The sequence below is a fragment of the Perca fluviatilis genome, chromosome 9 (assembly GCF_010015445.1).
Source record: "Perca fluviatilis chromosome 9, GENO_Pfluv_1.0, whole genome shotgun sequence".
Lineage (NCBI taxonomy): Eukaryota > Metazoa > Chordata > Actinopteri > Perciformes > Percidae > Perca > Perca fluviatilis.
This window is the reverse complement of record NC_053120.1, coordinates 6,002,580-6,029,591: the sequence shown is the minus strand read 5'-3', so window position 1 is coordinate 6,029,591 and position 27,012 is coordinate 6,002,580. Positions and strand designations below refer to the sequence as shown.

The 27,012-nt window shown below is 42.2% G+C and overlaps 1 protein-coding gene across 1 annotated transcript; it reads right to left on the bottom strand.

The window, feature by feature from the left end:
- Positions 1-398: 398 nt before the first annotated feature.
- LOC120565642 (tetraspanin-1) lies at positions 399-26,781 on the bottom strand. Its single transcript, XM_039811550.1, has 8 exons — positions 26,531-26,781; positions 26,103-26,165; positions 13,926-14,132; positions 10,937-11,011; positions 3,792-3,890; positions 2,483-2,626; positions 1,381-1,464; positions 399-745 (listed from the first exon to the last, which is right to left on the bottom strand). Exons 2-8 carry the CDS (start codon positions 26,157-26,159, stop codon positions 686-688), a joined length of 726 nt encoding a protein of 241 aa, XP_039667484.1. The 5' UTR covers positions 26,160-26,165; positions 26,531-26,781; the 3' UTR covers positions 399-685.
- Between the last annotated feature and the right edge of the window lie 231 nt (positions 26,782-27,012).

The window sequence follows — 27,012 nt, the reverse complement described above, 5'->3', positions numbered from 1 at the left end:
AAGCTTTTGGTTGCTGGTTGAGGCTTTGCGATCAAAGCGCTACTCCGTAGCGATACCTGCGCATCTGAACGTGCTCCGCCCCCTGGCTATTGTCGGTCAATAGTTACTCAGCCTTGTGTCACAATGCATGTTACCTTCCACGCCAAGAGTTGGGACATTAATGAATAGTACAGGGGACAAAAGATGCACTGAGCTCTGCTGCTTTTTTCGCATGCAAAAACTTGTTTTTAAGTAAAGCAGCACAGTTGTACAGTCATGTTAGTAATGAAAACAAGGATAACTTGTGGTTTCTGACATTTTTTAAATCAAAGGATTACAAAACAAAGGGCACCTGGAACAGAAATGCAAAAGGCCCCCCTCCCCTCCTACAGTACATTACATTAATCACCTCAGATAAATGCAGTCAGCACTCAGTGAATGCTGTTTGATATATTTTATTGGCAAATTTGAAATATTTACACTCTGCAGGTGCTTATAAAACTTTTCTCTCTACATAAAACACAGTCGCTGGATTCTCATCATGAACATGACTTTTTTTTATTAAAGCTAGATGTCTTTCTGAGAACCCTAACCCATTGGAACCAGAAAGAAAAGAGAGTATCCTAAGTGATTGTTAAATAATGCAGATTAATAAACTTGTGAATCACATGTGATTCGTCTGTGTGCTTCCTGTCGTGAAGGATTCTCAGCTGATTTTGCCGTCCAAGTGGCAGTACAGGTACATGGATACTATCATGGCAGCAATCTGAGGAAACAATATAGTTCAAAATCAGGTTTTTGCATTTTATTTACTGAAACCACGCAGATCAGAGGCCCGTTGTAAGAAAAAAAAAGAAACGATAATTTTTTTTTAAACTGCTCTTATATCTGCAGTGTTAACTCTTTACACACGTATATCGACAAGTTCTCACGTGCATCCTTTCTCGTAAAAATGTAAAATCTATCGGATTTGGAGCTCTTTGGGCGCCAGCCACGTCACGGCGCGTCCCAGAAGCGTGCGTGAAGTGGCTCTCCACTTCGCTAAAGCCCCCTTTTTTCTATCTTATAGACACCCCCTTATTTTAACACGGTGTACAGACACTGTGAATATCATACACATTTTGCACTTTATGGGCAACGTTTGTCTGAATAAAGACATGTTTCAATCTTTCCCCTCATAATGCTTTCACAAATCTATCCAGGTAACATGTGTTTGGCTAATGAGACTGTCTGGAGTTCAAATCCCCTCTTATCATATTTATTACTGTCACTGCCTTTAACCAAGACGCTGTCCTGGAAGTTGTGGATTTTTACACTTTTTAATATGTACTGAAATATGGTCTTTCAGCCAAAGTGAGCACATTTTTGAAAATCTTGCCCTTCCTTTTCATCTTATTTTACCTCTAAGACTCCTATTCCTGCTGCGATGCCTCCCACAATGTTGGCGTGCTTTTGGACCGTCTCCAGGATGTGTCTGAAACAGCCCTGAGGAGAAAAGTGTTTGCGTGAATATAATCATCAGTAATTGACAAATCAGAAACCACCCTAGAAACCGAATAAAGGCACCAAAAAAAAAAGACATTCACTATGTTGCAATATAATGAAATTAAATAAGGCTAATAGCTAATACAATACTATCAATTGATGTATTGCTTTTTCAATTAATCAATTGGCCAAATTTACAATGTTAAAATGTTTCAAATGTCTTTGAATTTTTTAATTTGTTAAAAACTATTTTGCAGCCACGCTAGCAACAGGGCTAAATGGATGGCAATGTTGGTTTGGCCCAGACTGAAATATCTCAACAATGTATGGAGTGATTGCCCCAAAAATCTGACACACACACCCACTTCAAGCTGTGATAGGCCAGCTGTGGGGAGGTGATTTTCCAGTTCTTGACACAACTATTTCTGTCCCTTTTTCGTGTGTACAAAAAAGTTCTACTCTGAGCTCCTTCCGGATGTCTGAACTCCTAACCTTATCTGAGTTCAGCAAGTTTTGGCTGCTTATACGCACAATCTAATTCTTTCAGCCACTGCCCAAAGCTCATGATCACAGGGTGAGGGTCAGAACGTAGAAAGACTGTTAAATCATGAGATCAACATATCGCACGAAAATCCTTCAAGGCTTCAGGTAACATGTCCGTCCAGCAGCAGAAGCAACCAATCCGCATCTGGTGAGAAGCTACTGGGAGCTACGGGCGTGGTTTAGGGTGTGTGTGTGGCACATGTGACTGTTCGTTTAAAAACAACTAGAGGCGGAGGTGATAGACAGATGGTTCATCCAATCACCTGCCAGGTAATTTTTTGAAAGTGCCTGCCCTTTTCCAAACAGTTCCCAATGACTGCTTCTCGGCTGGTTCTGTGTTACCAAACCATCTGGCGTGTCAGACTAAATATCTTGTCCATTCCATTTAGAACACTAAATAGACTTACCTCCTCTGCCTTTACTTTGAATATGTTTCTTATATTCAATTCTAATGGTGTTGTGCAGTACATCTCACCTCCACAGCACTGCGCTTTGCCACTTGCGGGCTGCAGGGGGGGCTGTTAGTCCAGCAGCAGATGGGCGGCAGGCTGCCTCCGTTCTCCTTTTCAAACTGAGATCCCACAAAGTCGGTGTAGTTGGTGAAACCGCAGCACTTTATCTGGGAGACGGGAGCAAACGCATCAGGAAAACACTGGCAGAGAGTGGATAAAGTTTTGATCCTTGAGCGTTATCGATCGGTTCAAGTTTTGTGAGAGCTTTGCTGATTGTGCGAGTTGACAACACATTCCCACTCCCATTGCGTCAAAAAGCTACGCTTGGTCAGGTGCCTTTAGCGTTTTGTTATTGACAAATTAAGCGGCATATTTGGACGCTCTGGGTCGGGACTCTTGGCGTCACTTTTTGACGCTCTGGGTCGGGACAAACGCACGTTTAACTGACAGTCAGGTTTGGGAAAAGATCTTGGGTCGGGGGTAGAAAATGTATGTTTCGTCGACAGCGGCACAAACGCGGGACAGGAACCCCGGTCTCCTGGGGGAAAGTCCTGTGTTGTTTGACCCATGCACCACCCCAACCAACCTCCTTACGCAGATTGTTGATATTTCATACTACTCACGGTAGATTCTAGATGGGATCTGGTAGACGTGTCGACGTCACAGGACGTGCCTCGTGGCCCGCCTTATTCTGCCTCTGATTGGCTGGTATTCTTACCCTAACCCTAACCAATCCCCACTCCCTATGCCTAAAACGAACTACGCCGACACGTCTAGCGGCTCCGAATTAGCATCTACCACTACTCACTACTCCCTACCGTTGTCTCGCTTAATACTACGCCATCTTACAGCGCCGCGTTCAAGCTGCTGCTGTTCCCTACAGACACTAAAGGGTGATTTTTGCGTCGGTATCCGACGCTGAGATCCACTGACCGAGAGTCGGTATTTGACGAGTTGGGAGCGAGAACGGGTTGGAGTCGACGCTGTCAGTTCAGCCGTTGCTCTGTATCGTTGTGCGTTCATACTTCCTGCATGCAACTTGTCAATGTTGTACCCCTCACATAAATCATGTCAAATGAAATAAGTTTGACTGTAATAGATTGTGCTGCAGGTTTCAAGATTCAGAAAGTAGATTTTCTTGGGGAGGAAGTGAAAACAATGTCTGCAAGAAGGTGGGAAATTCATTTAAAACCTGATTTACGTGATTTGGAAAATGGTCAGCAAGGATATTAAGTAATATTATACACGTATGCAGTGTGTAGTTTAGAGCGAAGACATGCCGAACCGGTACAAGTTGTGAACATGCAGTGCCGGGTTTCAGAGATACTGTACCTCTGTCATGGTGGCGTTCCAGATCTTAGTGACCACAGGGTCACTGCCGTAATCTTTCTGTAAAGCTGGGGTGGCCCACGCTCTGGCGATCCCCTCAGCCTGAGGAAAACACACACACACACACACACTCACTCATGTAAGGACTCTCTAAAAGTCCACACTTACCAAGACATTTTTTGTTTTGTTCTCTGAAAATATCCTATGTTTTCCCCAAAAAGTCATCCTTTTCAAAAAATACTTTTAATCGAAGGTTATAAAAAACAACCCCCAGCATGTCAGGCTGTCTCGTAGGGCTTTTGGAAGTTATTCGAATTTTGATTGTGATTTCGAATTTGTCTCCTAACGATCACAAAAAAAAACAATGTAGTCAAGAAAAATTATTATTTTGCACGTTATATTTTGCAAGAAAACTCTTATTTTATCTTGTGTTCTGAAGCAGAATTCAAAAATTTCAAACGGGAAAAGTATGAAGGGAAATGTCAATGTTCAAGGTGTTTCCCTGTTGATTTGTTTAACTGTTTCACTGTGTTAGTTCAATAATTGCAACATCTTTCCAAAAGTCAATAAGTAATCGTGTTAAATAATCCTGATTGATTACAATATTGACCAAAAAAAAATTGTGACTATGATTTTTTTTCTATAATCGAGCAGCCTTACTATCTCGTTTAAGGTGCAGTATGTATGACTGCACTGCAGAGTGTCTACCAGTGTCACCCATATAACACACACTTCAGTATACACCTCACACTATGGGAGCCCCTGACAATAAAATACTGCAGCTAATTTCACGGGCAGGAAAGGTAATTCTCTGGGAGTCACCTATTCATCACAAATTTAATAAATCTTCTCTCACACAAAGCATGTTGGGTATAAACAGCCCTGGCCTGGAAAAAAAATGAAAATAAATTTAAAAAACTGGCCGAGCCATTATTCTCCATTCTTCTTCTCCTTTTATGGTTGTACATTGTGAGCTGGGGGGGGGCATTAACATATATATTGATGCTCCTGATGGCTCCGGTCAGGGCACATTTTGTCATTTTGTTTATCCAAAAAGCAAAAAAAAAGGCAGGTTATAATTCAGGCATGAGGAGTCTTTTGTTGTGAAAGGATTCCTTCGCACACAGGTAGCTGTCTTTCACGCCTCCCCTTCCTCTGTCTGGTTTTTTTTCCCCCATTTTGATTAATAATCCCGTCAGGTACAGTCACACAAAGACCCATTTGATGAGGAGGGAGAGTGTGTTTTACTGTATGTGCATGTGGCCACGTGCAACCGTGTGTCTATCAGGTTTGTGGGTCTGAAAGAGCTTCTTTTTTTTTTTTTCTTCCTCTGAGTGTGTGAGAGTGTGTGTGTGTGTACTGTACAGTGAAGGGGGCAGGCGTACGAGATGCCCGAGGGTATGCTGGGATATGTGTCACAATTAAAAGTGCCCCCCAAGAAGCTGTGAGAGCGGCTGAGATCAGAGAGGGTTATTACCAGCAGGCTAATTCATCACTGTCACTATGCACCCTCGCCTCACCACATCCTGTTAAGCACACACACTCGCATGCTTATATACTGATATGGGCCATACACACAAACGCACACACACACACACACACACACACACACACACACACACACACACACACACACACACACACACACACACGGTGGACAGACAGGACAAAGCCTATAGAAACCCACAGCACAGTGAGATAGAGAGGAGGTAACCCATCTATCAATACAGTAGAGTGAACAGCGTCTACACACACACGATAGAAATCTTCAGCCTCATGCGTTATTGATCTCTCATTGCTTTACTGAGCGTCGCTTCTTCTGAAGTAATTATCGATATCTTTTACCGCAGCGACTCGCCGGCTGCTAATTGCTTATTGTTCTCACTGTAAGTGGAAAAGCAATAAATGAAAACCTTATTACGTTGAGCCGAGCGTCGCTTTGTTGTGAGAAGGTTGTGTGCGAGGTCTGCGGAACTTTCCACAGATTTTTAAGCACTAAAAAAATTTAAAAATAAATAAAATATGTAACCAAAACTCAGTGTTAACACGTCACCCCAAGCAGAAAAACATTCGGCTAAACAACTGCAGATTTTTATTCTGCATCACTGCTGAAAACTGTAAAAACTAATCCACAGATTCCATTTGGGTCAGGTCACAAGCTGCATTTCCATCTCCCTGTCTGTGTTTATGAATGCAGTTGAAAGAAAACAACTGATTTGAAACGTCATAAATAAAAATAAAGACTCAATAAAATATTTTTGGACTATATCTTGACACTGAAGCTGCACAGATTAATCAATTTATCAGTTAGTTGTCAACTATAACATTAATCGCCAACAATTTTCATAATCGATTAATCTGTTTGAGTCAGTTTTTTTAAATAAAAAAACAAACCATTCTTCTTAAATGTAAATATCTTTGAGTTGCAGACAAAACGACACATTTGAGGATGTCATCATGGGCTTTGGGAAACACTGATCCACATGTTTCACCATTTTCTGACATTTTAGAGACCAAACAACTAATCTATTAATTGAGAAAATCAACATATTAATCAACAATGAAAATAAAAAAAAATAAAAAAAATAGTTGGTTGCAGCCCTACTTGACAGGTATCTGCAGGTGTTGCGGCCTCTGACGCAATTTTGCCTCGGAGACAGTATGTCAGGAGTATAGATTGTCTCGGAAACAACTTAAATGTTTATTATGTTCAGTTACATATCGTAGTCACGACCACGGTCGAAACACTGTGTCCCTTCTACTCCCGCCACCTCATTCCAAATCAGCCAAAGTAGACGGAGCTGAGACATCATATCCGTACCCTAATCACAAATCACCCCGCGACAGACAGAACCAGGCAATATGATAATAAACCATAGTTGATTATACTAACAAAATATGAAATAACACAAAATAGCATAAATGGCTCCAACAGCAGGTTTTCATACCTTCTTTATTATCATCCAATTCACTAAGATCACTTTGAAAATACCTGGAGCCGGTTGCACTGACTGGTCTCTACCAGAGAGTGGATCGGGCTGTATTTTTCTGTCCTAGCCTGGCCTGGGTCTGACAGAGCAGTAACCGAACCCGACCCGAGCATTAACCGACAGGCATTAAGATATTTCTGTCCGAGCCCGGCCAGAGCCCAACGCAGTTAAAATCAATTTTTTTTCTCATAGCCTACTAATGACATATTCCACCAACTCTGCTCCGGTCACATCGACACGTCTGCTTCCTCTTTCTCTATCTCTCTTCTGCCCACTTTCCACACACACACACCCACATGCACTGAGCTCTCTTAAAGGAGCCGCAGCACCATTTTACAACAAATAACTTATCGCGCTGATGTGACCGAGCCCAACCCGAACTCAAACATCATTTCTAAATATCTGTCCGAACCCACGTTCACATGGGTTGCATCAACCAAATTTAAGCCTAGGCTTAACTACGCCTGGTCTTAGCGATGCACGTTCTTGTAAATGACCACGGAACTAATGGCTGTGGCCTAGCAAGGTGCGTTGCTAGGATACGTTGTAAATAGGGCTGTTCTCGATTGAAGAAATTCTTAGTCGACTAACACTCTTTCAATTGTATCGACTAATCGATTAGTTGATTTAATCGACAGATCTATAAATCTGATTTTCTCCGCAAAGAGTCATGCAAAAGCACCGCTTTAATTCTTGGGTTTACCAGAGATGTGCTCGTACGTTTCTTGGAAATAAGTCATTCAGCATGAAAAAAAGCATAAAACATGACTAATCCACAAAAAAAATCTAAGTTGACTAAGACCAAATCGACCGATTAGTCGACTAATAGACTGAAAGGGAGCAGCCCTATTTGTAAACGATTTCAATGAAGGATCAAAGAAAAAGAATTCCACGGACACCAAAAAAAAAAAGAGGGTGCACGCACCGCACACACAGACTTTGTGTTCACTCCCCACCAACACAATATTATAAAAAACAAAAACAAAAAAAAGAGAAAGGAGGCTAGCGGCGCGTTCTCTCTCCCCCCAGCGCACTGACAGAGAGCCACATAAGAAAAAGTAAAAAAAACACTAATACTAATAACTTACGTTTTTTTTTTTTTTTCCTTTTTTTTTTGTTGGGGGAGGGGGAGAAGGGGAGTTAAGAAGGTTTGGTTTTTTGGTGGCGAGTTGGCTGTCGTTGGTCGATCCGGACTCTGTCTGGTCGGTCGGCCGGGCGTTGTCGGATTGTAGTCTGTGTGTGTGTCCCGTGCCGTCGTCAGTCGAGGGGAGGCGCCGTCATTTAGGCTTAATGGTTGACTTGTTGGATCGGCCAGTGGGCAGTCAGACTCAATGACCAATCTGATTGGACAGAATAAGGAAGAGCGAGTAGCAGTGAGTACTACGGTGCGCAAAAATTGTAAAAAAAAAAAAAAAAAAAAAAAAAATTCCATATACATCCAGTTCTCTTCCGTTCAGCGCGTAGCCGTAACAAACAGATCCTTCTTGACTACTATAGCCACTCTGGTGATAAAAACAGCAACTCGGAAAAAACGAGTCTCTGTGTTCTGAGGTCTAGATGTCTCATTCCATTTCCGGTTTCTGACTGATCAGTCCGACTTTTTCTGCGCGGTGGTGGTCCGGGTTGTGTGTCAGAGCCTTTAGATGGACGTAAGTCCTGTTGGTACCTCTGTCTGGGAACTGGTCTCTGATAGATCTTACATGTCTATGTCTCAGTCCTACATGAAAAACATATATCTGTTTGTAATAACATTGTCCTTACTCTTAAAAGTGCTAAATCAATTAAAAAAAAAAAAAAAAAAACTGATCTCAATCTGACTTCTGAGGGACATAAAATAAAAAAAAAAAAAAAAAAATTTCTTCCATCAAAAAAACGTAATGATGGATGAGTTAATCATTTTCATCCTTCACTGTACATGGAAAAATATAAAAAACAAAAAAAAAAAAAAAATAAAAACAAAAATACACATGAATGGATTCATTCATTCCCATCGCCTCCATTTCATTGATCCAGTGTGAAGCCCATATCGGCCTCCGGTAATAAATCTCCACCCTGGTCACTTCGATCAGAAAAAACAGCAACTATTCAAATATTCAGGGATTTCTTATTAATCTCAGTTACTCCCACCACCTGAAGGTTATCGGCTCTTTGGTTAGATGAGCTGCGGGGACGCCTTCCAAAAGGGAAGATTTTGGTGGAAAAAAGGGGGGAAAAAAAAGGGCGGGTTTTTTTTTTTTTTTTTTTTTGTGTTTTTTTTTTTGTGCTGTCACACTTCTAATTGTACGTGGCTGCGCGTATATAGCATGATGTCCTTTGTGTTTGTAATGAACAGATAATGCTTAAGCTAATAACAGTGCGTTAAATTGACTCTAAACACTATGTGGGAAGACCCATCTATGACACACCTCTCCCTCTCTCTTTACCTCTCTACCACTCTCCCTCTACCTCTCTCTCTACCTCTATCCCGCTCTCTCTCCCTCTCCATCCCTCTCTCTCTACCTCTCTCCCTCTCACTCTCCCTCTCTCTTTACCTCTCTCCCTCTCTCTCTCCCGCCCTCTCTACCTCTCTGCCTCTCACTCTCCCTCTCTCTTTACCTCTCTCCCGCTCTCTCTACCCCTCTCTCTAACTCTCCCGCTCTCTCTACCCCTCTCTCTAACTCTCCCGCTCTCTCTACCCCTCTCTCCCTCTCTCTACCCCTCTCTCTAACTCTCCATCTCTCTCTACCCCTCTCTCTAACTCTCCCGCTCTCTCTACCTCTCTCTCCCTCTCTCTACCCCTCTCTCTAACTCTCCCCTCTCTCTACCCCTCTCTCTAACTCTCCCGCTCTCTCTACCCCTCTCTCTAACTCTCCCGCTCTCTCTACCTCTCTCTCCCTCTCTCTACCCCTCTCTCTAACTCTCCCGCTCTCTCTACCTCTCTCTCCCTCTCTCTCTACCTCTCCATCCCTCCCTCTCTCTCTCTCCCTCTTTCTCTCTCTCTCCCTCTTTTTTCTCTCCCTCTCTCTCTCTTGCTCCCTCTCCATCTTTCTCTCCCTCACCCTACCTGCCTCCCTCTCTCTACCTCTTTCTTTCCCTCTTTTTTCTCTCCCTCTCTCTCTTTTTTCTCTCTCTTTCTCTCTCTCCCTCTCTCTCTACCTCTCCCTCTCTCTACATCCCCCCTCTCTACCTCTCTTTCTTTCTCTCCCTTTTTCTCTCTCTCCCTCTTTTTTCCATAGGCTTCACCACTATTGTGATAATACTTGAAACAAGATAATACTCATTAAAAAGAAAAAAACAGCTGAAATAATCTCTCTTCAGGCATCTTTTTTTTCACTCATAGAAGATCAGATTTTTAAGGACTCAACTGATGGATTTTAAAGAAATCCTCCAAACTCCCCGCCAACATTTGTATTTGCTGTTGCCTTCAATGACAACTCGTATGAGCAGTCTACTCATGTGGTTCCCCTGCCCACAGGACATCCCTTGCCTCTCTAGTCTTTGCAGCGTGTTGCTGCTGCTGCTCAAACTGGTTTTCCAACAATCCCAGCACAAAGAAGTGAAATTCCCAGTCCGCTCTCCTCCGTTCATCAGCTCCTCCCTGCAGATGGATGTTTGTTAGATTACCTCTCTTGCTCCTGGGGACTCAGTTGCATCTTATGATTGGATAAAAAAATATCCACTCTATATTTTCTTTATTATGATCCCAATCTTCAATAACCTCCTTTTATGCAGCTCATTTGAAACCCTAGTAATTATTATACATGGCACTAAATGTAAAAGGAGATTGTGTGTGTGGGAGAGAGAGAGAGGGCACATATGTAAATAGGCTGTTTTGCATATAAAATGCTTTAGCTTCAATATTCCAGAGTAATAAATTGCTCAAAGTTAGAAACGGCGCACACGGCCCCGGGCTACCCCAGAGTCATTAAGTAGCCGAAGGTAGTGAGGCGGACATAAAGCCAGTAATTCAATGATGGCTGCGGCTATGATGGGGAATTTACATGGAGATAAAATCCAGAACGTGGGACGAGGAGGTGAGAGGGTGAAAGGGAAAGACGGACCAAGAGGGACGAGAAGAATTAGGAGACAAAGGAAAGGGAGTGAAGAGGAGGAGAAAGGGAGGGGATGTGATGAGGCATGTGAACGCAAAGAAAGAGAGAGGTGAAGAGGGGGACTTACAAATGAAGAGTAGGCCAGAGCCACGACTCCGGCTGCCACTTCAGCGATGAATATGATGAGGACGATGGAGAAGAACTGCAGGGAGGAAAGAAGGGAAGACAAAGAGAGAGTTTCTGGGTATTTTGTTATTTAAAAATAATAAAAAAAAAAAAATAGTGAGCAGTTTTCCAAGAACAGAGCCCCAATGATCTGCATGTATGTTTGCGTAAAACATAAAAAAGCATGGCTTATGTCATTATGCTAATTTATCAATTTTTGCTCTGATGAAGATTGACTTTTTAAGTGACTATTGCATTGGACCTAAGGCGCCTTTGTCAAAAATCAAATAAACAATTTAAAGTTCTGAGCCACCAACACTGGTAAATACCCATGGTCATGTTAAACAGCTATTGTAGTGCGCAATGATCAGTGACTGGCGGTAAAGCTCGGCTGATTAGACAGAGCCTGACACAGAGCCTAAATGATCCCCTCTATCAGCTCACCCGTTCTCTTTATTCAGTCCATTACAGCTGTTCCTCATGTGAGCCAGCGATGCGCTGAGTCCTGCGCTGTCAGTCGCGAGATCTGCTGCACCGTCATCATTCAACTCGATGGGAGATGTGGACATGATGGGGGTAATACGTGCTGCCTGTGCTTCTCATTAGACTCACTGCAGTGGACTAAGAGGTAGTTAGGCTCGTCGTTAATGAGCCTAATGTGCACTGTGCTGTTCAGGGGTTTGCTGTTGTTGCGGGTATGAATGGGGCAGGAGGGGGCGGATGTGGGTATTATCTGAGCTGTTGATGAGCTGGGCGCGAATGTAAAGTATGGGGGAGATACTGAACGTGGAGCACCTTACGTACCCACACATGATCATTTATGGTGTTTTACATCCCAATGTCGGTGGTTGAAGTTGTTTTTTAATGGCAACTGAACACAAATCTAGGGCTGCACAATACGTGGAAAATATGCGATAACATTGACCATCGCGATAACGATATTACTTGGGATAGATAAACATATTAAAGTGTACTCAGTTCTGCATTTGTGCTGCTTTCAGTATTCTTAAATACAACAAATTGCTTGTTGAATTTAAAACAAATGATAGGACATCATTTCCAACTTTCTTTTTTTTAACAATTGAACATTGAATTGAACATGAAAGGCAGCACTAAAAAAAAGTGACAGTTAAATTACCAAGTGCAGTTTTCTTCTGATATTTTCTTTCAACTAACACACCATACTAACACACATTTTTCGGTACTAGACCATCAGGCAATGAATGTGAATGAGTGCGAAATGATTAATTTGCCTGAAGATGGTCTAGTACTGAAACTTTGCCTATTATTAAAACTCTATATTTTTTGCAAGTTAGACAGTGTGCGGGAGTTTTTCTTCGCAACTCCTGACCTACTTGTCCCCCTCCTACGCACCTGTCTCACGCACGTAGATGTGCGAAGTATTTTTCTGTACTTTCAACTAACACAAAAAAATCTGAGTGTCTTTCACGATATGCTGCAGTCTTTTACAATGTGTTTATTGTGCCACTTGTTACCGCGATGATGATTTAAAAAAAAGATATATCGTGCAGCCCTACACAATACACGAATGGATGACTGTATTGTGTCACTGTTGGTTTTACGACATGATTTAGTTTTAACCATCTTGATTCTGTCTGGTAGACACCGTGAAAAATCATCCGCGTGAAAGTACATGGAGTTTTGGAGTGGTGTTTGTGTCCACTTCATGAACGTAAGTCGAATATTCTCTCTCTTTTAGCTCTGGTTTGGTCTCAACCAGCTAATGAGAGAAATATCTGGCTCTTTAGCTGCTAAATACTTCACTATGTTCACCAGCTCGTCTCTCGGCGGTGTCAGCACCTGTTTGTTGCTACAGGTCCGTTACCGTCGCTTTATCAGAGCTCGTTTGATGGTAATCTCTACAAACGGATGTCTGCATATGAATCTGTAGGCAATGGGACAATATTTTGGTACTGGAAGTGTTCTGGTTTCAGTTTGTAGTCCATTTGTAGTCTGAGTAGTATTGCCCAATCATGCTTGAGCGGGCATTGGTTGCCTGCAGGTAAACAGTCCGTGGGGAGAGCAAAGAGACGGAAAGCATTGGTTGAAATGCAAACTTTGGAACCCATCGGCTATCAGTTTAGCTTTTCATATTAATGTATTTGCATTCATATGCAAATATCTATTTAAAGATGTCTCCAACTCCAATTCCATTGTCGCATTTTAAGTTACCTATCTTGGCATGTATATCCTCTGGCTACCCTATGTCAATCACTTGGGTTCAACAGCTCTTGAGAGGGTAATAGGTTTTTGGAAATGAGAAGCCATCTTAAGTCACTAACCCTCTCTTACTATTACCTCTTAGTGACACCATGCCACCTTAATATTGTTCACTCCATTCAGAGAGGAGGATTCCTTTTGTGAGACAGAAAGGGCTGCCTCAGGCCTCCCATTATGTATCGAGGCTCGAGCACCGACTTGCCCTCTTTTTACCTTTCTGAACGAAATGACTGCCCTTTTCCATGACTGCCTTCATCTACCCACTCATGTCACACAGGCATAATGGAAGGCCATTTAGTGATCATCATCTTGTGCTACTAGATAAAGACTGCCTTGGGGTGTATTGAAGTAGATTATGGGATTATTGCATCGACCGTCAAGCGAGGGAGGCGTTTACCGACGTCGGTTTGCTGTCGTCGGTAAACAGTTTTCTTTTGTCAGCTCTGCAACTTTATTCAGCAAGAAGGGAATGCCATGACAACAAGGACTCCACATATGAGATTCGTTTTTCAACTGGTACACTGAATGTTCATGTTCTTGGCAGTTAAAAAGGAACACTTTACTAAATACAAACGACAACACACTGGATTAATTGTTAAGAAATATGGACCAGTGAAAATGTAGACAGTCTTAAGCTGAATTTAGCATATTTTCAATTGGTCATTGTTTCCAACAATGTGGCTGTTTATTAAAAGGTCCTATACACCTACCGTGAGCAGGAGACACTTGCTCTCTTTGTGGGCCCCACAGCAGCCCAGGAACCCCATTAGGACCAGCACGGCCCCGATGGCAATGCAGAAAAAGCCCACGTTGACGAACTGCATGCCTTGACCGGACAACGGCCCCAGCAGCCGGAGGAAGGAGCTCCCGTCTACGCTCACCCAGATCCCCATGGCCAGCAGGGTCAGGCCGCCCAGCTGCAGGAGGATCCACGAAAACACGATCAACATGTACACACAAATCCCCGTAAAAGTGTAACACTGAGAAACTAGTTTTCCGGACGATGCAATCTGCACACAACAACAGCGAGTAAAACGTCAATCATCTGGGTTCAACAGCTTTTCAGAGGGTAATAGGTTTTTGGAAATGAGAAGCCATCTTAAGTCACTAACCCTCTCTTACTATTACCTCTTAGTGACGCCATGCCACCTTAATATTTTTCACTCCATTCAGAGGCGAGGATTTCTTTTGTGAGACAGAAAGGGCTGCCTCAGGCCTCCCATTATGTATCGAGGCTCGAGCACCGACTTGCCCTCTTTTTACCTTTCTGATCGAAATAACTGCCCTTTTCCATGACTGCCTTCATCTCCCGACTCATGTCACACAGGCATAATGGAAGGCCATTTAGTGATCATCATCTTGTGCTACTAGATAAAGGCAGCCTTGGCGTGTACTGAAGTAAATTATGGGATTATTGCATGGAGCGTCAGCTTTTGTCAGCTCTGCGACTTAATTCAGCAAGAAGGAAATGCAATGACAACAAGGACTAGACTCCACATATGTGACTAGTATTTCTGCTGGTATACACTGAATGTTCATCGTCTTGGCAGTTAAAAAAAAGAACCCATGTAACACTTTACTAAATACAAAGAAAAACACACTGGACGACACACAGACTCTGATTAGAGTCATATCTCTGTGAATCCTGAAGAAAACATGAGCTCTTGAAACCAGAAATGCTAAATTTGAATCAGATGGTGGACAAAGATACAGATGTTACATTGACTCTCACTACACGGTTCAAAGAGCGTTCCTGCGGAGCCAAAACGTATAGCTTCTATGCTTAAACTGTACAGATTAATCCAGTGGTCACAACGTGGCGCTCGGGATGAATACATTACTTCCCGTTTTTTTACAATCAAATCATGGAAATACCAGAAAACCATCAGATTGTCCAACAGCTACAATTTTGATCGTTGGGGCAACAATTGCACGTTTGAAGCCCTCAAAAAAAAAAAAAAAGAACGGATTGATTGTGCCCTTGATTACTTTTAATGTCAAATATTTGTGCAGAAAGAGTTGAATTTCATTGACAGTATTGAAAGAATAAGTGCTGCGAAAATGTACTGCTCACTCCTCATCCTAAAAAACATTTCGCAATAAGAGCTTCATCAGGCAAATTAATATTTTCACACTCAATGTATCTTTGCAAGTTAGACAGTGTGCAGGAGTTTCTTTGCTTTTTTTTAATCGGCCCCCTCCAACGAACCTGCCTCACGTTATAGATGTGCAAAGCATTTTTATGTTCTGAGAAGATAAAAAAAACAGTCTTACTTGAATATGATAACATTTAAAACGTAGGATTAATGTTAATTAAAAAAATAGAAATAAAGTTCTGTCTCTAATATAACCTGTAGTTGTAATGTAAGGTGATAAAGGCTACGGTTTGAGAATGTACAGTAATTAAACTTTCCTAATAACCTCTGACCATGAACATCACAAAGGCAACATTATATTAGGGGAAACTAATGTGCATTTATAGAAATCTATGGACACAAAACCTGTAAAACCTGCTCATAACAAACTAAATCAGGACTATGTCACATGTTTCACATTACAGATCCCACTTTCATTATCTCTCCCTCCTCATCCCTCCACCTCTGACCTTCTCTTCCACCCTTTTACCCTCCTCCATCTTCTTCTGCGTATTTCCCCCTCGCACTGAGTGATTTTTCCTTCTTCCCCCGTCTTCTGCAGAAACCATGTTTGAAACCTGATATTGTCTGTCAGGCTCCATCACGCTCCTTGCCATCAGGGGGCCCCCACTCTGCTTCCCTTCAGGTCCCCAACACTCCACATCTCCTGTCAGACGCTGACGTCTCCCACGTGGGGATCATCTCCCCCTTCTTTTCTCTGTCTCCCTACCTTGGCCTCGCTCTTTTTTGCTCTCCTTTATTCTCTCTGCCTCTCCCCACCTTTCACTTCAGGGTTTCTTTTTCTCGTCTCTTGAACCTGTTTGGTGCCATCAGTTCACCGATGGCTAAATGCGATTCGACAAGCATATTCCTCTCCTAGTTCATGTGTGCCACCATCATCCCTCAGCAGGTATAATTATAGCTGGCACTATTTCTTTCTTTTTTTAATCCTTTTGATGGTCTGCCATATGCAGGTTGATGGCCCTGTCAGTTGAACACCCACATGAAGAAAAAAAAGAGGACTGGAAGTAAATCAGGTTTTTGAAAGAGCAAGGGGAAGAACAAGCAGTGTCGTATCTATGGAGATGGGAGACATAACCTATTAGGGCTAGAGGAGAGGGAATGAATAACAGGCAGCAGAATAGGAGACCACGTCCTCCAGAGAGGGGGAGGTAAATGGAGAGATGGAAAGATACAGAGGGAGCAGAAAAGAGAAACGGGCCCGTCCCACCCCAATTGAAATGGAATTGGTTCTCTTTGAAAGGGCTGGAATGAGAAAGATGTCAGTTGAGTTTAAAAACCCATTTTCATGGGTCATATTACCGGGAGCAGACAATCTGATTAAGTTCTGACACTGGGCCGTGGATCTGCACACACAGAGTATACATGGAGACACTTTTTAAATGTATAATTTCCAATGCATTTAGATCGATTTCAAGGAAACGGCAGAGAGATGTACTCTTTGGAACTAAAATCACAGGGTATCTATTTTGCAAACTTGAATATTTGTTTCTGTCCACTCTCTAATGGGGTTGTTTAGCTTTAGTTTGCATTATTTTTTAAAAAGGTAACTCATAAATGGAACTGAGAACCAGGGTAATGTAGCCCCGTTGTGTTTTATGTGGAGTGAGCACTGCACCGGACTCTGCAGCCGCTGAATTTAAAGTCAAATTTAACAACAGAATGCTTCATCCACACTCTGTCACAGTGTAGAAAGCACATTTCTATCGGCAGATGAGTGACAACTTTGTAAATCATCTCATTTTCTGTAACCAGTGTAAAGCATGTGGGACGTAGCAAGCTAGCTGACTAGCTGTTTGAACACTATAAGTAGCCTACTCCAATATAAGTAAACATTTAATTGAAGTAAAAGTACAAATACTACAGTTTGATACTGCGTTATAAGTAAAACTCTTAACTAAAGTATAAGTAGAATAGGGTGACCAGACGTCCCGGTTTGACCAGGACAATCCCGATTTTTCAGTTGTGCCGAAAAAAAAAAAAGGAGGACAAAAAAAAAATTTTGCCGGGTGTTCAGCCCCGAATTTTTTGTTTTTTTCCGAGGCGAATAGAACGGGCAGCTACGTGCGGGGTCCGACCATGCTGTATTTGTTGCTATCACCTACCCACTGTCTCTCCGTGAGGAAAGCCGGGTGAAGTTTTGGGAGGAATCCTAGCCAAATCAGTCTAATTCATTGACGCCATCGACACAAAGTTTAGGAGCGTAATGCTAATGATTTAGTTTGAAGTTCCTGTGACGTGACGTGACGTTTCCAGTCTACGGTTCAGACCTCAGACACACAGAGCGCTGAAGCAGACCGGCTTGTGTCCACTCTCTGTAAAATGCAGCGCAGCTTCAGGTTTATGGACGCGCTCAGCTGTGGACATGCTGCGGTAGATGTGTTGCGTTTGTGCTCTGTGTATTTCTGTAGTTTCCGTTTTCCACCTCCGATGTAGAGCAGGGTTCAGTTACTTCTCTAGCTAAACTCTTTGTCTCATTCAGAGACCAGAGACCCAAACGGGGCTCTGTGTCTGTCAGGAGGTCTGAGATCTGCCGTATCAGCAGAGCAATCACGTAATGCACAGCAGACTATGGTGCAGGTATAGATTAGTTTCTGAAATATAATGACTTTATTCTTGTAATAGCCTACTAACTTAACTTTATTTTTCTCAAAATGTCACAACTCATCGTCTCCTCCAAATCACAGAGAACACAGATATGCTGTATTTTGAAGGTGCACAAAGTTTTGGACATGAGCAGAAATCTTGCTCAAACACATCTGAAATATTACAGTCCAGGGGTCTATTATAAATTAAAATGAATTAATGTATCATTGAGGTGAATAATTGTCATATGCACATTTAAGGAGGTTACTTCCTCACCAAAAGACGCCAAACAGGAGGGAGGAGTAAATGATACCTAGGCTACAGATATGTGCAGGTTGCAGTATACATTGATTCAGAAAAAGGTAGAAATATGTGCATAAAAATTCACCAGAATGCAGGAAATGAAGTGGTTATGCTCAAAATTTTCAATAAATCATTTTAATTCTTTTGGTGTTATTGGAATAAATAACACTTCAAAGAATCTTTTTTAGAAAAAATCTCAACATAAATCTCACACTAAACTGAAAAAGGCTGTTGCTGCAATTTTGTTAATTTTACAGGAAAAAACACTGTTATTATTAGATGAGGAGCCTACGATCAAAATAATGAAGTAACTGTCTGTGTATATGTCTGACCTGGGCTGGCACATGTTCACGTTAAAAAGTGTGTGCATGCACGAGCACTACGGTCACGCGCAAAGTGTCCCGGTTTTAGCTCCGGGAAATCTGGTCACCCTAAAGTAGAAATAACCAGAGCTGTATAGTAATGAAGTAGAACTACTATACTTAAGTACCAAAAGGCTGGGTCTGTACTCTACTGGAGTATTATTTTTTTCCTCCTAGGCTACTTCCACTTTTACTTGAGTACATATTTTCGATGAGCTTAATACTTTTACTCCGACACATTTTTTATGTGCTGCATCGTTACTCGTTACTGTTGTGAAGTCCTCACGCTACGGAGACTGGGTAGGTGTGTGAAGTTACGGCTATGTTAGTTACGTACGATAATTAAGTAAGTAAGTTACGTAAGAAATCCCTGAGATCGCCTCGCGTTTCTTTTCATTACGGCGATCGCCCGTTTAGAAGTCAGACGATGTAAGTTGGTACTCTTTCTATTTAGCTATTGTTGCAGCAGATTAAACTATTCCTGAGTAGTTTGAGTCTGCAGTGAGTCCTGAATGTTAACCCTTTGACCCTGTGATGTGAAGCTGCTAGTTTATCTGTATTTTGCTAGCTTGCTAACTTTCCACTGTACATCACACATTTTATTTTAGTATTTGTTAATAAGTGATTAATAACCAACTGTTAGCCTATATCAGATAGTAGTTTTAACAACTGTGACATTAATGTACCATTTTGGGTTTATTTCAGAAACTTCCTTCATATCCAGCAATGTACAGCTTGTAAGCCTGTAATGCACCGTCTTAATACCAAGTAAAAAATTGAACTCCAAAAATATCATATTCAAAATTTGACTGCTTTCTTTAATAACTAAATAACACAATACTTGTACTTTTACTTTCAGTACTTGAGTAGTAGATTTTAAAATAAACTACTTGCAATACTTAAGTCCAAAAAAGTTGAATACTTTAGTACTTCCACTTAAGTGTTGTGCTTAAAGAGCACTTCAACTTCTACTCAAGTCACTTTTTTGATAGAGCACTTGTACTTTTACTCAAGTATGGGTCTCTAGTACTTTATACACCTCTGGAAATAACACACCATAATATCCCATTACAAGTAAACATTTTATTGAAGTAAAAGAAGAAATTCAAATGTATGTAAATGTGATACATTACAAGATCCAAGTAAAAATCCTACTGAAGTAAAAGCAGAAAACTACAGTATAATACTCCGTTACAAGTAAATATTTTACATAAGGTAAAGTAGAAATAATACAGAAGTAAAAGAAGTACTACAGTGTAGTGTACACTCCATTACAATTTAATTGAAGTAAAAGTAGAAAAACAAACCTATGTAAATTTATAGATTTCTTTAAAAATTTACACAAAAAAGGACCCATGCATTGGAAGAGAAACAACCACCAATAAATATATTATTCATCAAACATTTAGAGCACAGAGAAGTTTTCTTTTTCATGCAGAGAAATATAAACAAACCTCTATGGCTAAACAGACCCAGGAAGCATCGCCAGTTAAAGAAACTCCTAACATTTACACGACTAATGAGACGATATTAAAGTTCATCCCTTAATGTGTGATTGACAGCTGATCTCTGTGCAGGTAAGAAACGCCACAACCATCAGCTCTCAGCAACAGACATGGAGACAAAATAAGTTTAAGAGTTAAAGCTATAGTGCGCAACTATTGTCAACCCGTTCTCATTCCGAACTCGTAAAATAAGTACGTTTGGGCAGTGTCCTTCAGCGTCTGATGCGACGAAAAAGGCACCCTTCGGCGTATTTGTGTAACGTACTGGGGAGAGCCGCAGTTGGATGAGATTTAGCGAGTGGTATGTAAGGGGAAATTGCTGAGTAAGGGTGGTGGTTGGGTTGGCGGATGGGTAAAACACCGGACTTTCACTCAGGAGACTCGGGTTCGCGCACCGCGTGTGGCGTTTTGTTTCCCCGTCTCCGGCGTGTGTTTCCCGGCTTTTGAGGCGTCCTTTCCCCGTTGTTTTTCTTTTGTTTCCCCCGTCTACGGCGTGTGTTTCTCGGCTTTTGAGGCGTCCTTTCCCCGTTGTTTTTCTCCTAAACCTAACCTTCGCGATTCCGTTATTGTCGCGCTTCACCCGCGGTGTGTTTTCCGGCTTTTGAGGCGTCCTTTCCCCGTTGTTTTTCTCCGAAAAAGGGACGGCAATAGTGGCGACCAAGCACGTTTACATGAGACGCTAAAGGAGACTTTTAACGTCAAATAAGAACGAGAAAGGCTCCTGACCGAACGTCCTTATTTTACGAGTTGGGTGTGAGAATGTGTTGCTATTGTATATTATTCAACGCTAGTTACATTCAAGCCATTGCCAAATGAGTCGGCACAAAGCTTGTAAAGCCGATCAGTACCACAGTTCTCTGTATGGTTATGTTTATGAAAATGGTGTACTCTGGCGACATTTGCGCGCAGAAGCTCGAGTGATGCGTTTTACGCAAGGGGGTAAGCTTCGCTTCAGAACTCGAGCCATCTATGGCGCCATTTTGTTGCTACCTGGCCATCACCTCCTGTTAGCATTCCGCTGACCGCCATTTTTTTTTTACGTCACTTGACAGTGAATAACTTTCCATCTGAAGCGTTTAAAGACTCTATTTGTCCGTTGTTTATTTCTAAAGAAACACGACGATGTATAAAAGGCTCCATTACCTTGTACCTCACGTTATGGCTCCGTAGCAGACGCTTTTATAAAAATAGGCTAATGATTGTGTCATAACCAAGTGACTTACTGTCGCACAGTAGAGGAATTACGGTATAGTACGGGAGAAGCTCGCAGGCAGTTTCGACTTACGTTAGCTGTTTAGGTTTAATTACTAATGTTAACTAGCATGTTAGTTAGCAATAATTAGCCTGTGCCCATGTTATCTCCTTAAATATACCTACACTCTCCGTCTCTGTAAGATTGGGAATGATTGAGACTTCTCTCGGCACAGCTACAAGAAGACTTCACACTTTCAGACAGGTTGCTCACGTCACATTTACGTTGTCTCTGTCAGTTGGAGGCTGAGCAGTAAAGCTGGCCATCACCGGAAAAGTGCTTCTAATATCCTTCACTGGTCTCCGTCCAGAGCAACGGGGTCTATTGGTCCATTTTATATATGTCAATGGTTTTACGTCACCGCTGAGAAAGGACAACAGCAGCGTTCAGCTTTGGAGACAAAGAGGACATAACAATTATAAGATAATTACCTCTTCTGAAGAGTCCATCATGTTTTTTTTTTATCCTCCGTGTCCTCCTGGATTTGATGGGTTAAACTACTATCAACTGCATGGTGGACGGGTGGGTGCGGTGCGCGATCACCGAAAGATTGCATCATGTGGATGCGCCGACAGTGTTGTTGTCATTACATAGAATTCCTTGACAGAAACTACACACCATTAGCTTTAAAACACACACTCTAACCCACTGCCCCTTAAACGTCTTCTGTCAAATTGAGTTCACACAACGTAGCAGAGTCTCCCCAACTATAATCAAAGCGAAATCCAGCATAGAGCGGCTGAGTGAATGTGGTCTGGACTCTGTGGAGGAGAGTCATGGTTTCAGAGACGCTGTAGAAGGACAGAAGGCCTCTACTGTGATCCAGGTACACTCCTACTCTGGAGGACCATGGACCTGAGACGGAAGTCCAGATTTTGTTGTGCTGAAATGTAAGACTTTTATTGCGATGACTTAACGACCAAGATTTGTCATTGTCTCCAAATCCACATTCATTCAAGCCCCCTGTTCTGCTGATATCCTTGTATGCGACTGCTACACAAACTCCTATCCCGCTCCACTGCACCTCAAAGTAACGACGTCCAGTCAGACTCTCTCTACTCAGGACCTGACGCCTGAGAGTGAATCTGTCTGGGTGACTAGAAGACTGTTGGTCCTTACAGAATGTTGCTCCTCTGTTCCACACGTACAGCTGTGTGTGTGCTGTGTTTGGATCCAGTGTGATTTTACATGAACATTTTAAGAATTCAGCTCTGGTTTGGGGCTCCGGTTGGGACAGTAAAACATCCACATCAGTCACTGCCAGTGAGATGTCGGTCCATGCCTCACTCAGAAAGTCCTGCAGTTTTTCTCTGACTTTTGACACAGCCGCTGTCACGTCCTCAAAGTATCTCAGAGGACGGATATGGATGCTGGATGAGTCTGTAGGTTCGCCGAGTGGCGACAGGGAGGGGTAGTTGTGCAGAAACTGGTTGTGATCCTCGGTGTGTATAAGCTTCGTCAGCTCGGCGTCGTTCCTCTTCAGCTCAGCGATCTCCTGCTCCAGCTTCTCCCGAAGCTCTGCGACTCGACTCACTTCGCTTTTCTGCTGCGATCTGATCTGCTCTTTCACATCGGCGCTTCTTTTCTCAATAAGACGGATCAGCTCAGCGAAGATCTTTTCGCTGTCCTCCACTGCTTTATCAGCAGAGTGATTGATGGCCTCTATCTCCGGTTGAAACAGCGTCACCTCTTTCTCTCTGTCCTGGAGTCTCTGCTGGATGTTTTGTTGATTCCCCTCGAGCTCTTTCTGCCTCTCAGTCCTTTCTGCTACAACTGAGACTGTGTCGTGGCCTTTGTGTTCATCCACAGGGCAGAGATGACAGATGCACTGCCGATCAGTAAGGCAGAACATCTTCATCACCTCATTGTGACGAGAGCAGATGTTCTCCTGGAGATTCTTGGACGGCTCCACCAGCTTGTGCTTTTTCAAGATGGGTAATTCAAAATGAGGCTGAAGGTGTTGCTCACAGAGAGAGAACAGACAGACAAGACAGGACTTGTGTGCTTTCAGTTTTGTCCCAGTGCAGAAATCACAGGCCACATCTTCAGGTTCAGCATTGCAGTGATCAGCAGGATCAGTTTGGAGTCCATTGTTCTTAAGTTCTTCCACTAAATCTGCTAACGTGGTGTTTTTCACCAGGACTGGCCTCTGTGTGAAGATTTGCCCACACTGAGGGCAGCTGTAGATTCTCTCATCATCCTCTTTATCCCAGAAGCTTTTAATACAGTCCATGCAGTAGCTGTGTTCACAAGAAGTAGTCACTGGATCGCTCAGTAGATCCAGACAGATCGAACAATAAAAGGCATCCCGGTCCAGCTTAACTCGTTTCGGCTCCATTTCACCTCTCACTGACAACGACTGCCTGACTCTCACTTTCTGAAAAATGAAACTAGTTTGAGCTCTGATCTGAGCAACATGTGTTTCCGCAGTGGAGGGGGCCTGTCAGCTTTCACACCAAAATTACACCCATCTTCAAACTGTAGATCTGAAGGGGAGGGAACAAGGAAATACATAGACAGAGCAAAGCTCGCTGTGTTTGAGAGCAGGAAGAGGAGGGGATCAGGATATGATTCATTCCAGCTAGCGGAGCAGCCCATTTAAAATGCAGCCTGCAGTCTAAACCTGCTCCAAGTCTGAAAACTAACAAGTTTTTAGTTGTACAATACATCTTTGCGCCTTTATTTTCATAACACTTCCTTAAAGTCTGTTAAGTTTTCTTTTACTGGTTGAAAATAGATGACTGACAACAGGAAGTTATCAAACTAAACTGTCATAAAATACCGTTTTGGTGTATAATAGTCTTCTCAAGTATCTAGTATCTATTTTGAAGGACTTGTGACAAAACATTTAAATTACAGAATTACAATTCGGAACCAAACCGGCATTTCAATCTTCAGATGGGTTCCAACTAATATCCTCAAACGAGTTATTAAAAAGTAGCAAGTGGGCATGATTTTATCTAAAGTGACACCTCCCCCCACGTTTTACCACGCTAATTTCAGTAGATAGACAGGAAAACATCTGAAGCTGTTATTTATGGCTCAAGAAAGTTTTGAAAAATTCGATGCACCAGAAAAGTGTTCAATCAAAAATTATTTTTGAAGACTGTGCTGTTTGAGGTAATATTTTCCTTATGCCAATCTGACATAAAACGACTTTTGAAGCAATTTTGCAAACAAATTTTCTAATATCGGAATTAAATCATGAAAATCTCGGAGGCGCTCCCGTTGTCTCAGTCGTTTGGTGTAAGACGGTCATAAAACTTGTCTTTTTGCCGTCTGAACGTTCAGACAAAATCAAAGTGTTATTATTGTAAGTTTTAAGTCTTGGTAGTGAAGTGAAATCATGTGAGTATTGTCCACAACCAATGGGTGCGCTCCCTCCATCACCAAAGAGGAAGCAGCAAACAGCTAGAGTTTATGGTTGCAATGGCTAAGCTAAATGCTAAAGAGGAAAAAGTTGCTGATTATCAACCCAGATTTACCGGCGGGTAAACGCAGACCTCCGGGTACTGCCGCCATTCGTCTGCATGTTCGGCACAACAGAAAATCTCCAAACGTTCTCTTAAATTACTGGCTAATGCTAGAATTAGCTAGCTTGGTTATACTTTTCAAAACGAATCTAGTCTTTCAAAATGTGACCATGCAAAATCTCCACCCTTTCAAAATCTTCTACTTTGTGACTAAAATATCAAGGGCAGAAACTTGGCAAAGTTCTCTTAAGTTACCTGCTAATGCTAGCATTAGCTAGCTAGCTTGGTTACATTTTCAAAAAAATTATTAAATTGTGACTCCGCAAGATCTCAGTCTTCGCAAAATCTTCTAGTCTGAGACTAAAACTCAGTGGCATTATGACAGATTTTCTTTAGATGTAAGAAAGTGAAAGACTCTAGTTAAAGTCTTTTTAGAGTCTTCTAGTGTAGCCTATACTAGGCATAAGCTGCACAAGTAACTCTGTGACTTCTGAAGTACACACAGCGTATCTAGCAAAGAGAAACCAGACCATTATTAATGTTCAATAGTCAAGTTTTGGAATTTATGAACTGACTGATTCACAGAAGAATATTGACTCCTGCCCCTATAAATTCTCTGAATGCAGATCTCCTCTAGAGATGACTCCTCTCATGGAGAGGAGATATAGTAAAGTTGCAACACCGAGCTTGAAATGCAGCTGAAGTGTTGGAGCAGTCACATCAAATCATCGCCTTGATGAGCGTGAGAATTATTTTATCATTCTGCTCTGCTGGCTAACAAAGAGACATCATAATCAATGTGCTGCTGTGCCTTTAAGAGCTGTCGAAATTGGAAATGTGAGGAAAAGTGATGACTTGTGCTGGGAGCTTCATCTGTGACAGTGGGACTCCAGGTGGGCCCGACTCGGCAGGCAACTTCCGCTTGCCCTTGCCAAAATTTCTCTCCATTTCACAAACCACATTAGTTATAACATTAAGCCAAAGATGAAGGTTGGCCAAATCAGAGCCTTTGAAGTTAATGAGATGAAAATGGCTAGGTGGAGAGAAAGGAGCATCATTTAGGGCCTTCTGGCTCAGTGATCTGAAATGTTTATGTAACGTATGTTTGCATTGAAGGGCGGCCGTGAAATGATTTTTATTTTTTTTATGACTTTTAATCTTAAGATTTAACACAGTCAGTGAACATCCCTCCCCCGCCGCCTCCTCGTATATACTGTATGAGCATGCAATCAAAGCAGAAACATACTCACAAAGATAAGCAAGTTGAACAAGACCATCATCAATTTGATGAATGTGAAGCAGCCCATTTTAATCTGTAATAAAAGGAGAAGATAAATTACTGCATTTCTTCTTTCATCAGCCGAGACCTTATATCGCTCACACACACACACACACACACACACACACACACACACACACACACACACACACACACACACACACACAGTTTTTGCCATCTTCATGCATGCTGCGCTATTACATCCAGCCCACATCCCAGCGAAATTACTGTGAAAATGACACCGCTGACAATGAGCCTTAATGATAACACACACAGCTGTGAGAAACGGTAAAGATATCTGTTAATGGGAGATCTATAGAAAAAAGAAAGCCATCTGAGAAAGGAACATTTAACGTGTTTACACGTGGCAGAGACATTGACGCAAATTACAAATCTTACCCTTTAGTGTGCTAATATTGCTGTACGTATATAGCCAACTTAAAGCAGATTTAAACCAGTTTAACAGTCCTGGGTTTCGGAAAGCAACAAAAAAAAAGAGACCTAAACACTTAAAAACAAATAAAAAAAGATCCAGGAGTTTTCTGTTCCTCGAAGACAACTCTGTCTAAATATATCCGTATGATGTCCACAGAGAATACAAGAATCTGATCTCATAAAATCGGATGAGTGCCTCTCTTCAGGCTTGCTGGTGCAGTGAACGGACGGTTGGGTGTGGTCCCTGAGGATACAGGTGACAGCAGGTGGATGTTGTTCAGGTTCAGGTACAGAGGGGAGGAGCGAGTGGCCGCTCTGACCCCTGCAGGCACACCGTGACACAGATCCACAGCACAGGATCACCTGCTCAGGGAGCTTGAGGTTTGAAAAGATGTGCGTGTATAGTTTCTCTGCTTTTACCTGTCAGAAATAACTCTCCAAACATG

What these genes read in the sequence shown, in the direction of transcription:
- LOC120565642 (XM_039811550.1), bottom strand. Translation starts at nt 26,159, where the DNA reads ATGGGCTGCTTCACATTCATCAAATTGATGATGGTCTTGTTCAACTTG. An exon ending in GCAAGTGTCTCCTGCTCACG is followed by an intron (nt 11,012 to 13,925) that starts GTAGGTGTATAG and finishes TCCTCCCTGCAG; the next exon opens with TTCTTCTCCATCGTCCTCAT. An exon ending in GGAACGCCACCATGACAGAG is followed by an intron (nt 2,627 to 3,791) that starts GTACAGTATCTC and finishes CCCGTCTCCCAG; the next exon opens with ATAAAGTGCTGCGGTTTCAC.